Below are 13,138 nucleotides of genomic sequence, written 5' to 3'. Positions count from 1 at the left end.
AGGGACCACCGAAGCCGCCGCTCGACAAGTTTGCCTTCTCGTCTTCTAGTTTAAAGGTTAGTAAATCTTCTACTTCTTCTTTCGCCACTTCTGACTCTACACTCTAATCTAAACCACCAGCCTTTGACTTTACCCCGAAGTCGTCACCCCACAACTCCCCACCACCTTCCCATTCCCGTACACCTAGTCCTACACCCAATACTCAAATGGCCAATAGAACCGTTTACGAACAAGCCACCACCGGCTTCACCGGTGCTAATTTACCCATCACCCTTCCCCACATTGCTAATGATAGGTCCTGGCAAATCCCGTCCTACATCATGACGGCCATCACTAACTCGTGCCAATTCCACAACCGTGATGATGAGGATACTCCCGCCTACATCAACCAAATCACCCGCCTTTGTAGCACCTTCTCTATTGAGGGTGTTAATCTAGATGCCAGGTATCTTCAGGTTTTCCCATTTTCTCTCGCTGGTCGCGTAGCCAGCGGGAAGTTTCACCACCTGGGCAGGATTACGAGATGATTTCTTAGCTTTATATTTCCCACCTGCCAAAGCATCTCGTCCACGCGATCAGATCCATTTGTTCCGAATGGAGCCTGATGAGCCTTATCACCTGGCTTGGGAGAGATTCCAAACTCTGATTTCTCGTTGTTCTCATCATGGTTTGTCAAATTAGGCACTCGTAGAAAAGTTCTACAATGGTCTCACCCCCGAGATCAAAGCCCGTTTCGATACTTCTGCTGGAGGGCAACTCATGGGTAAAAAGACAGTTAATGAGTGCAATGATTTGTTTAAGAGTTTCGCCCATTCTGACATGGACTATAGCACTACCAGCCGGACTTCCACTCCTGTGACTACCTCCTCGGCCGCTCAAGGGGTAAACCAAGTTGGCTTGGATTCATCGGTAGCTGCTGCTCTAGAGAAGATGGAGAAATATTTTAAACAAGAGTTAAATGAGATTAAGAAAAAGGTCGATAGATGTGAGGTTTGTAGGGGAGGCCATGATACGATAGATTGTCCCACACTTACACTCGAATAGGTAGAGTTTATAGCCAGTCAGTCTAGGGGTCCGTTTAATAATAATAATTCTAATTATAACTCCAACTGGCGTGGTAGTGGCAATAATAGTGGCTTCCGCTCTTCCGGTAACCTTTCTGGTTTTCCATCTGGTCAGTATCAAAATAGGGGGCCTGGTCTATACACTAGTGGAGGTTCAGGTCAGGGAGGTCAGTTTAGTGGTTCAGGTTCAAGGGGTCAATTTGCTAGTGGGGGGTCAAATCAAGTGGGTCAAGGTAGTGGTAAGGGTTCGGAGGGTAGTCTAAGTAGGATTGAGGAGATGTTTGCTCAGTTGATGGTGAGAGATCAGGCTACACAGGAAACTTACCGAATTTGGTAATTTCGCTAAAAATCAAGAGCAAATAAATAAAAATCAAGAGCTTCACAATAAAAACCAACAATCCGCACTCTTAGTCCTTCAGCGACAGGTAGGTGGTTTAGCTAACCAGTTACAAGAGAACTCACCTGGTCAATTTTCAGGAAATACCTACCCGAACCCGATTAACCATTCAGCTAAGGCTATTACTACCCGTAGTGGAAAGAGTTTAGGGGAGGTAGTTAGAGAGAGTGTTGAGATAGAGGATGAGGAAGAGGTAGACGAGGAGATAGAGATGGAAGCTCCCGGTAAGATGCAACATAGGCTAGACCCAGCAAGTACCGCACACACTCAGGAGCCTCAAGTAGAAAAGAGTGTTGAAAAACGTCCCATAGGGGTTAGGCCTTCACCGTTAGTTAATCATTCACGTGTTCCTTACCCCGCCTGCCTTAAGCATCAAAAATATGCTAAGGAATATGAGCAATTTTTAGAAATGTTCAAGCAACTAAAAATCAACCTTCCTTTCATCGAAGCCTTACAGTCCATTCCTAAATACGCCAAATTCCTTAAGGACCTTCTCAAACGTAAGGATAGGAAAGGTGAGCTTTCCAACATTCCATTGACTCGAGGTTGTTCCGCGGTGGTCTTGAATAAGCTACCGGAGAAATTAACCAACCCGGGTACATTCACCATTCCTTGCTTCTTCGGGGATGGCGTTACCCCCGCCCATTCCTTAGCCGACTTAGGTGCTAGCATCAATTTGATGCCATTTTCTCTTTATGAGAAGCTAGGGTTAGGAGAGCTTACACCCACGCGTATGTCATAGTCCTTGGCCGATCGATCGGTCATGTATCCTCGTGGAGTCATAGAGAATTTGCTTGTTAAGGTAGATAAGTTCGTGTTTCCCGTAGACTTCATGGTTTTAGACTTGGAGGCCGATGAGAAAGTACCGATCATTCTTGACCGTCCTTTCCTTCGAACCGCAAAGGACGTCATCGACGTCTTTGACGGTAAGATTTCACTTCGAGCGGGCGATGAGATAGTTACCTTTGAGATAGATAGAGCCATGCAATATCCTAGTGGTAACGATGATTCTAGCGGTCCATGTCACTCCGTTTACTTTCTAGATGCATTCATCTCGTGCGTTGATAGGTGCATAGATTTCATTAGTGGGGCCGATCTAGTTAGTGAGGGAGAAGTTGAAGAGGAGGTTGTTGATGAGGGTGAGGAGGTAGATTCGTCTTGGGTTCCCGAAACCTTAGAACTTTGTGAGATTAAAGAAAAGAGTGAGAGTAAACCCGTAGATACTCCACCCCTCGAGCTTAAGGTTCTCCCGTCCCACCTAGAGTATGCTTTCTTAGGGGAAATTCTAGTATGCCCGTCATTATCTCTTCTAGATTGACGGAGGAGGAGAAGGGGAAATTAGTTTAGGTGCTAAAGGAGCACAAGGAGGCGATTTCTTGGAAGTTATCCGATATTAAGGGGATTAGCCTCACTTTTTGTACCCACCGTATTCTTATAGAGGATAAATTTAAACCGATGGTGTAACCTCAAAGGCGCCTAAATCCCAACATGAAATAGGTTGTTAGAAAAGAAGTGTTGAAGCTTATGGAAGCCGGTTTGATTTATCCCATATCCGATTCTTCATGGGTGAGCCCTACTCAAGTTGTTCCCAAGAAGGGGGGGATGACTGTTGTCGTGAACGAGAAAAACGAGCTAATCCCTTCTCGTACGGTCACCGGTTGGCGTGTGTGTATTGACTACCGCAAGCTCAATGACGCCACCTGGAAAGACCACTTCCCACTCCCATTTATCGATCAAATGCTAGAGCGTCTTGCGGGGCAACAATTCTATTGTTTCCCTGATGGTTTTTCCGGCTATTTCCAAATCCCTATCGCGCCGGAAGACCAAGAAAAGACGACGTTCACATGTCCATACGGCACATATGCATACCGACGGATGCCTTTTGGGCTATGTAACTCTCCGGCTACATTCCAACGATGCATGATAGCGATTTTTCAAGACATGGTAGAGAGCTCTATGGAGGTTTTTATGGACGATTTCTCGGTATATGGCGATTCGTTTGATCATTGTTTAGGGAATTTAGCGAGAATGATGAAGAGGTGTGTTGAGACGAAGTTGATGCTTAATTGGGAAAAGTGTCAGTTCATGGTTACGGAGGAGATTGTCTTAGGGCATAAGATTTCTAGAGTTGGGATAGAGGTAGATCATGCCAAAATAGATACAATTCGTAGGCTCCCTCCCCCGACTAGTGTCAAGTCCATCCGTAGTTTCCTAGTTCATGCGGGCTTTTATAGGCGTTTTATTAAGGATTTTTCCAAAATCACTCGCCCCATGACTCGACTCCTTGAGAAGGATGTCCCATTTGTCTTTGATGAGGAGTGTCTTAAAGCGTTCGATTCCCTTAAAGAGACACTCGTGAGTGCGCCCATTATTGTATCCCCCGATTGGAGCTTACCCTTTGAGCTCATGTGCGACGCGAGCGACTACGCGGTCGGGGCGGTCTTGGGTCAAAGATGGGAGAATCAATTTCACCCGATCTAATACATGATTAAAACCCTCAATGACGCCCAAGAGAATTACACTACGACCGAGAAGGAACTAATTTCCGTTGTCTTTGCTTTTGATAAGTTCCGGTCATACCTTGTGCTTTCCAAGACTATAGTATTCATCGATCATGCGGCTTTGCGCTATCTTTTTCAAAAGAAAGATGCTAAGCCCCGTCTTATCCGTTGGATTCTACTCCTTTCCGAGTTTGACATATAGATTAGGGATAAGAAAGGAGCGGAAAATGTTGCGGCGGATCACCTTTCGCGTTTAGAGGATCCGAGTAGAGAAGAGATTCGTGAGGAGGCGATAGGAGATAAATTCCCTCACGAGTCTATAGATTTTGTGTTGGTGGAGAAAGAAGGGTTATCGTGGTTTAGTGATATGGCGAATTATCTTGCTAATGGGTATGTGATGAAAGATATGAATGCCAAACAAAGAAGGAAGTTGATTAGGGATGCGAAGAAGTATATTTGGGATGATCCTTACCTCTTTAGGATAGGAGTAGATCGCATTCTTAGGAGGTGTGTTAGCAAGGAAGAGGGGTTGGATATTCTTAGGCATGTGAATGAAGGGTTAACGGGAGGTCATCATGGTGCGCACACTACCGCACAAAAGGTCTTTGATTGCGGTTTCTTTTGGCCTACGGTAGTTGAGAATGCGTTAGAATTCGTTAGAACGTGCGATGCTTGCCAACAGACCGACAATATTTCATCCAAGAATGAGATGCCTCAAAATCCCATTCAAATTCTTGAAATCTTTGACGTTTGGGGCATTGACTTCATGGGATCTTTCCCCTCCTCGAGTGGGAATAGGTACATCCTCGTGGCGATAGAATACGTTTCAAAGTGGGTTGAAGCTCAAGCTTTGCCTACAAACGATGCCCGGGTGGTGGTGAAATTCTTGAAGAAGTTGTTTACTAGATTCGGTATACCCAAAGCCATCATTAGTGATCGAGGATCACATTTTTGCAATGTCGTGATGGAGAAGGCATTGGAGCGTTATGGAGTTACTCACCGTTTGTCCACCGCGTACCATCCACAAACGAACGGTCAAGTAGAGAATGCAAATAGGGGAGTGAAGAGAATTTTAGAGAAAATGGAGGGAAAGAGTCGTAAGTATTGGTCGAAAAAACTTGATGATGCTTTGGGGCATTTCATACCGCATACAAAACGCCTTTAGGGACCACACCGTTCATGATAGTCTATGGCAAAGCTTGCCATCTCCCGGTTGAATTAGAGCACCGAGTGCTTTGGGCTCTTAAAACCGTCAATCTTGATCTTACTCCCGCGGCTAGGAGGAGGTACTTCCAAATCCATGAGTTAGAGGCTCTTAGAGATGCGGCATATGAGCGTTCATGGAATATCAAGGACAAAACGAAAGCGTTGCATGATAGGAAGCTTAAGGGGTTGAGAGAGTTCAAAGTTGGTGATAAAGTGCTTCTCTATAAGTCAAAGTTCAAATTATTTCCCGGAAAGTTGAAGTCGAAGTGGACGGGACCTTATGTTGTGAAGGAGGTGTTCCCGTATGGCGCGATTGAGTTATTTGATGAAGTTACGAAAGGATCTTGGAAGGTGAATGGCCATAGATTGAAGCATTACTTAGGTGGCCCGATTGACAAGACCGAGAGGGAGGAAACTCCTATCGAAGAAATTCCAAACACCACCGCGTAGTGTCTTGAGTGATCTCAAGTGTAGAGTTTGTACCGTTTGTATTTTTGTTAATTTTGATTATTTTTCGTAAGCTAATGGTTGTTTTCGGTAGTGTTTCGGTCTTTGTTTTTGTGTTTCGAGTCATTTGCAGGGATTCATTACCGAGGATGTGTAGGGATTGGCAGAAAAACGAGTTTCCAGGTGAGTTCAAGTGATAGGAAAATTTTGGGTTGAATATTGGGAGGTTTGGTAATGATCACAAAATTTTTCTAAGGCATGAAATCAATAAATCAATGAAACTTACTGTGAAAAAGGCTCTCTGGCAGGGCGCGAGTTACTTAGCTCCATTTGTCGCGGCCTGTCAGAAAGCAAAAGCTCTGGATGATTTTCGTAAGGTGGCGGCCCACAAGCTATATGTGTGCGTAAGTCGAGGGGCGTCAGAACCCTATTCTGCAGCCGAGACACTTTTAACCCCCAAATCCAACTTTTTGACCTAAATTCTTCTTCCCCACTCGCCGTAAACCCTCCATACACCACCATATTCACCGTGAATCAGCCATTATTAACCAAAAATACACTCCTAACCCATCTATAACCATTATATAACCGATTTCTTCCATCATACCACCATTTTTCACCATCAAAACTGGACTTTTCTTTGGGGTTTCAAGTTCAACCGGATTTCTTCTAGTTTTTCTTGCTTAACTCGAATATAAGGTATGTTTTCCTGTAATTTTTGTACTATGAGTCCTGTATTTTAGCTTTTACTTAGTTAAGTGTTAGTTTTAGGGTTAGGTTTTGGTTGAATCAGGTATCTTGCCATGGTTAGGGGTTGTTTGAGGTTGCGGGTGGTTTGGTTTGGGTATTTCAATAGATTACAGTTTGCGGGTGGCTCGGGTTGGTACATTCGACACAATGTTTGTGCTATCATGATCTACGGATTGGTAACATTGAGTGTGGGGATTCGGTTTGGTAATTTTTGAGATGAACTTCAGATTTAATACACTATTTTGACTCGTTTTCACTAATGCCATTATAAAGTTTTAAACTTTAATTCGGTTGACACTCAATGATTGGTTTGTTTTGGCACTAGGGATTTAATTGAGGACAATTAAAGTGCCGGGAGGAGGTAGTGTACACTGATTCATGTATTTTGAGTCTAGTTTAGTCGGTTTTTGGGTTTACTTGCACGTACAACTTAATTAGGCTCGCCCGTACTTAATCTCCATTCGGGCGAGTTTAGTTATTACTTAGCAATTGTAAAAAGTAACCCGGTCATTTATTTTAACTTTATTTTCAGAATTAAACCGCGAATGAAATGCTATACGGTTAATCTAATTTTTCTTAAAAAAATCAAAAATCCAAAAGAATTAAAAAATTGAAAAATACCAAAAATAGTTCGCTACTAATAATCTGCTTTGCCTTGTCTTGCCAATCTTGATTTGTTTTGCAGAATGTCAGGCGATGGTTCGTCTAGTCGACCTAGTAGGAAATGAGGTCCAGCCAGTCGCCCAAGAGGGGGCCCGACAATAAGGGAACCGGTTCAGCAGGAACAAGCACAGCCGGTGCAACAGCCACAGTATGTCAGGGTGGTTGAGTATACGGGATCGGGGGTCCCTCATGGGCAGAGAGGATTTTGGATAGTCCTTTGTTACAGTTTGAGTTAGATTCGGGGGAATCGCAGAGGTTGGCTACTCTGTACTCGGTAGAGCTGCTACCATTTAGGAGGATTGACTGGGAGATGCTAGATCGCCTGGGGGCGAGGGCTAGGGTTGAGCAATTGTTAGGACCGAAGTTTAGGAGGGTGTTGGATTGTGATGCGAGGCAGTATAAGGAAATCACTTTAGAGTTCCATTCTACATTTGACTACAAGCAGGGGAACTTTAATGAAAAGGGTGCAGTGTTCTTTGCTCTAGGTGGGCTGTCGTATGAGATGATGATCCCGGAATTTGTGGTGGCTACGCAGTTTTACACACAAGATGAGGTGCGAACCCCTGAGTTTCTTACTAGTCTGCAAGGGGTGTTTACGAAGAAGCGTAGGTATAGTGTTTAGGTTGGTGAGTTAGCTAGGTTCTGGAGCACTATATCGAGAGTGTCGTATTCTACCGGGGCAGTTGCGAGTGATATCACTGATCCAGTTGATCGATACATTCACAAGATTCTCGTAGCTACGTTGGTTGGTAGAGGACAGGGGGATAACAAGGTAAATCAAGTGAGTTTGTTTTGTTTGATGTGTATGATTGAAAGGAGGCCAACAAACTTAGCTATTGTGTTTGCATTGTCGATGAGGAGGTTGTGGAGAGGTGGCCCGGGTGCCCGTATTTATTGTGGGCCATTTGTGACATGGTTAGCTGAGAGCTTAAGGGTGTTTCAGAGGTACCCAGCTGATAGGATGAGAGAGGGCCCAGACCCGTGCCTCATGAGTGTTAGGGATTTACAGTCTGCGGGGATCTTGTCATACACTGACCCTATTAAGTGGGAGCCAATACGTGAGGGTCCACAGGTTCAGCCTCCTCCTGGTTCAGGTGCTGCGGAGGCTATGCAGGGTGCCGTTGCTACTCGTTATCAGAGGCTCCGAATACGACAGGATATTCCAGCTCGGCAGTACCCACTTGCGCAGCCACGACCCGATCCACTTACTTTGGATTTGTTATATGATTCTATGCAGACGGGTTTCGGGGATTTACGTGTGTATGTTGATGAGGAGATTGGAGGAGTTAGGCAGGTTATGGAGGCAGGTCAGAGGAGACTAGAGGAGGGCATGCAGGTCCTTATGGCGAACTTTCATTTGCAGCCACCGCCATCTTGGCAGCAGACTCAGGCAGGACCCAGTGGGATGTGGGGAAGTGATGAAGAGCAGTGGAATGAAGGGGAGTCGGATGATGAGGATTAGTGCGAGGATGCAGCAGGAGCTAACTTTATATCTTTTGTTTTTATTTTTATGTTGTTTTGATCCTCAGTCTTATGGTGTGTACTTATACTTTGGATATGTTTGAACAGGTCGGTTGGGATGGTTGGTTTGGTTTGTGGTTGAACTGATGCTTAGTAGTTTATATATTATTTTTTGCTAGTGTTTGGTTATGATATTTGCTAGGTTGATATTTGTTGCCGCTTTCGTTCGCGTGTCCGAGTTTAGGAATTGTTTGCTGAGCGCGTGTGGAATGGAGGGGGCATATGTGGAATTGACTGGCACTTTGACAGTCTCGAATATTCAGCTAAGTCATTTCACTTATATATTTTGTATTTATTATTTCGTTTTTTTTTTTCATTTTTTTTTATTTTTAGGTAGTTAGTTTGAGTCGTATTCTCATTCTTGCATTATGGACAATGCAATCTTTAAGTGTGGTGATGGGGTAGTAGTAGCAGTAGCAGCAGCAGCAGCAGTAGCAGTAGTAGCAGTAGTAGCAGTAGTAGTAAAATTTGAAAAAATACAAAAAAAATAAAAAAATTGAAAATCCAAAAAAAATCAGAAAATGTCTTTTGAATAAAGAAGGTTGCAAAATTAATACGGAAAATGATAGAAAAGATGGTTTTTGTTCGGGTTCAAATAATGATAATATGAGATTAAAAGAGTCGAGCTCGTGTCTAGTTTGGGATATGTGAATAGGCCCGGTTTGGTTTTAGGCCCCTTTGATTTAATATTACCTTAATTGTCGGTCTACTAGTGGGTGCTCATCTGATAAAAATGGGGAATTGAAACCGCCAATAAGAGTATAAAGAATGTTATTATAAGCTAAAATCGTTAGAATTTTTTATCATGAAAAGAAAACAAAAAAAATAGAATAAATGAGCTAGAAACTAAGAAAAGTAGCGTAGGCCTATGTAATCTTGGTTGGGGATAGTGACTCTGACCCGGAATGCCTCTAGGATGTGTGAAATCAAAATTGCAATAAAATTACTGACGCCTATTGTAATCTCTCGGGGAGATGGTGACTCTGATTGGGAATGCCTCTGGGTTAGGTAGAGTAACGTCTAAGCTCAAAAGAAAGAAAAATGAAAAAAAGAAAAAATGAGAAAAAAGTTTGGTTTTAAATTCTCTTGATTTTGGTATAAAGCGGTCAGGAATTGGTCCAGTGATCGTTCCTTTTGTTCTATAAGCTTGAGGCGGGATTAGGTGGACCGTGGTTTTTAGTGTGAGACCCTAGATAGATTGACCGCACTTGAATTAAATTTGCATGATAAGGGCTTAGAACCGGATTTGGGTTTAAAGGGACAAGCATATTTGCAATCGCGGCTAACACAAGTTTTGATTTTTAACAAGTATAAATAAGTTTTGAACTGAATATTTATCTATCTCTGATTCCATATGCATAGATTCTTTTTCGAAGACGAAAAAAGAGTAAGTGTGGGGATATAGATTCTTTTTCGAAGACGAAAAAAGAGTAAGTGTGGGGATATTTGATGTATTGTAAAATACATCCTTTATTCGTGTATAGTTTCTATAATTTCCGTTAGATTTAGTTTAGTTTTCGATAGAATTTGCATATTGTTGATCCAATTACGTTTTACAGGTCTTTGCTTTTAAAACTACTAAATCGAGTAAAACGAGTGAAAACATGAATAAGTCAAGTCCTGGAACGTGTTGGAGAGCTCGGGAGCTGAAACAAATTGAAAATTCTAGAAAAGTGGTTTCTGGAGGCCCGCGACTAAGGAAAGTGAGTCTCTCACGCCCGGCGAGAGACCTAAAGGTTTTGAAGATGATGGGAATGCACTGGCGGCCCGCGACCTACTCACACGTGTTTCTCGCGGGGCGCCAGAGACTGTTGTCGGCAGACTTCTTCGAATTGAGAATAGGGTTGAGCTGAAAAATTATATATAAACATCATTAACTTGGATGAAACCCAAACTTACGAATTAAGAACTCTTTGGTCGATCTTGGAGCTGCATTAGGAGCGTTTTTGAGCAATTGAAGCTGTCGGTTGAAGGTTGGAAGTCAGAGAATCATTCGGGTCGTCTCTGTAACATCCGGGTGTCTTCTTTTGTGTTTCTTTCTCTTTAACCATGTTTTGTTTTCTTGAAAATACTTCGTTTGTGTTTGTTTCAAAGACTATGATCGGCTAGATTTTGTTAACTACCTAGACAAGATGATTGGTTACTAAGGTTTGGATTTTTATTATGAATTTATGATATTTATGGATTTATTTATGTATTGTAGGCGATTTGATTATTAGCTAGATGTGTATGCATGCTTGATTGTGTTTGAAAATTGTTTATTGCTTTACATAATTCTTGGTGACGGTCTTTATCACATAATAGAGTTGTGTTAGGTTCTAGATTTTGGAGACTGTCGATATCACATAATAAATCGTGAATCTTTAGGGTTAAATTGGCCAATAAACCTTAAAAGCAATATTCGGTAATCTTATAAAATCAAGTGTTCTACTAACTCTCAATAGCTGACAGGTGCGAGGCTATTGTAAATCTAAGCGATTAAACCGTAAGGTGGGTCCTTCTTAGGAAGTAAACCTATTAGCTGCTGTCTAACATGTCTAGTTAAGAACCCAAATTTATCCTTGACTTGAGTCCCGAAACGGAGAGAGTCTTGTAGGGTACTATCATAAATCATTAGAGGTCCGGACAAGGAGTCTAATTTACCGGTAATCATAACAGCCTTTAGGGTGCCAAAATGTATTCTTGAGAAGGGTTAATAAGCTTATTTGGTAACTCGAGAGGTTTAGCATCTTACGATCCCGGTCCATAATAATCAACTTTCAAATAAAATCTATAACAAAAGCAACCAGGATTCGAATCTAGGTAGTATTTCCACCGTCTGAGTAAAAACCCAAAGTAATTCGTTTTAGTTAACTTAGTTAATTAGTTTAATTTGATTGCTTTCTTAGGATTTTTAGAAACCCCCTCCCCCCCCCCACATCAAACAAACAAAATAGTTCAGTCCGTGTCAGTCTAGTCTAAATAGAGTCGTTAGCGTAATTCGATAGAGTCTCGTGGGTTCGATATCCGGACTTACATTAGCTATACTAGAGTCGATCGGTACACTTGCCGGTTAGTAGTTTAGTGTGTCTTAGTGAGTCTAGAGTGTTACGTAGAGTCTAGAATTAGGTTAATTTAGTTAATTTTATTAAACTACTTTTTAGCACATCAAGGGCCTTATCTTTAAGACAAGTTGGTCCATCAGAAATTCTGATAACCAGCTTACCAGAATTCTGTTGAGATTTATCATCAGAAATTTTGATGATCAGAGTTACTAGATTCTGATGATAAATACCAAATTTATCATCAGACTTATCGAAATGGTCCTTTCTGATCGCCTTCTCTTTGTTTTGATCATTTCCTGATATTTGTTGAAGACGTTTCTTTCTTTCTTCTTGTCCTGTTATCTTGTAGGCACCTTTTTATTAATCTTCTTTGACTGTATCTTCAGCATATGATCAAGTTGATCATCTTTTTCTTCAATACTTATCTAAAAGTTTCCTAACATCCAGCAAGGCTTCACACTCGAAAAGGTATAAACCACATTGAACCCCGTTAACGCTTAATCTGGCAAATTCGGACAATATTCTAAGTAACGGGTCAAGTCATAGAACTTACTAAATGACTCGTGAACATTCTAACGGATATATAATTTTTCTTTTTGTTTTGGACTATTGATGTGTGCAAAATGTAACATATAAATTACATCAAATGAGGCATAAAACTAACCCTTTTTTAGTACTAATGTTGGAAAAAGTGTGTTTTTGTCTTCCTTTTGAATTTACAGGACCAAATGAGCTTAAACGAGCAAAAGGAACAAATATGCAGCCAAAACCAACACAAATACAAAGAAAAGGAATAAACGTGACATGCCCGACCCCTCGACAGCATCCCCAAAGAAAAAATAAAGAAACAGAAGACTGACCACGGGGTCGTGCCCACTGGACACGGGGGCGTGGTCAGGTGCCTGCAGAAAAGACAAAGCTGTGGAAGCTTCTACGCCTACCACGGGGGCGTGCCCAGCTCAGCACGGGGCGTGGTCAATGCTAAGATATGCAGAATTTTGCAAAATCTTGATAGTATAGATACGCTTCTGCCCACTGGGCGGTGCCCGCTGAACACGGGTCGTGTGGAGCCCTCTGCTGACACATGCATTTAATGAAGGAAGAGAAAAGGTTGGCCATGGGGGTGTGCCCGCTGGACACGGGGCCGTGGCCAGGGTTCTGTGCAGGCTATAAATAGGGGTGCTTGGCTCACTTCAAAGGCATCCCTTGGCAGACCACTACTCTCCCACTTTGCCACCACTCCACCACCACTACACAACCAACACCCACCACCATCATCCATCATCCATCTTTAGAGTGTATAGTAGTCTCGGATCCAAGATTGATAGTAAGAGTTCTTGCCTATCAAAGGCCATGTTTGGCTAAGCCACTTACATCACTTGGTGAAGATAAGTATTTTATGTATTACTTTTGATTTTTAATCTTTCGGCACTTTTTATTTGGTTTTGTATTAATGACTTTAATAACTAGTTTCTTATGTTGAAGGTGAATTTTCTTTATCATTTTTCCATGGTGTCTTGACATTACTTTACTGTCTATATAAAG

At 42.2% G+C, this 13,138-nt stretch overlaps 2 protein-coding genes across 2 annotated transcripts; both read left to right on the top strand.

Annotated features, from left to right (window-relative positions):
• Nucleotides 1–206: 206 nt before the first annotated feature.
• On the top strand, nucleotides 207–2,203 carry LOC110943543. Its single transcript, XM_022185285.1, has 4 exons — nucleotides 207–455; nucleotides 682–990; nucleotides 1,045–1,359; nucleotides 1,484–2,203. Exons 1-4 carry the CDS (start codon nucleotides 207–209, stop codon nucleotides 2,201–2,203), a joined length of 1,593 nt encoding a protein of 530 aa, XP_022040977.1.
• Nucleotides 2,204–5,141: 2,938 nt separating this feature from the next.
• Nucleotides 5,142–5,618, top strand: LOC110943544. Its single transcript, XM_022185286.1, has one exon. It carries the CDS (start codon nucleotides 5,142–5,144, stop codon nucleotides 5,616–5,618), a length of 477 nt encoding a protein of 158 aa, XP_022040978.1.
• The last annotated feature ends 7,520 nt before the right edge of the window (nucleotides 5,619–13,138 follow it).

The sequence above is a fragment of the Helianthus annuus genome, chromosome 5, assembly GCF_002127325.2.
Source record: "Helianthus annuus cultivar XRQ/B chromosome 5, HanXRQr2.0-SUNRISE, whole genome shotgun sequence".
Classification (NCBI taxonomy): domain Eukaryota; kingdom Viridiplantae; phylum Streptophyta; class Magnoliopsida; order Asterales; family Asteraceae; genus Helianthus; species Helianthus annuus.
Note: the sequence above shows the minus strand (reverse complement) of the source record. Positions and strands in the feature narration are given on the sequence as shown.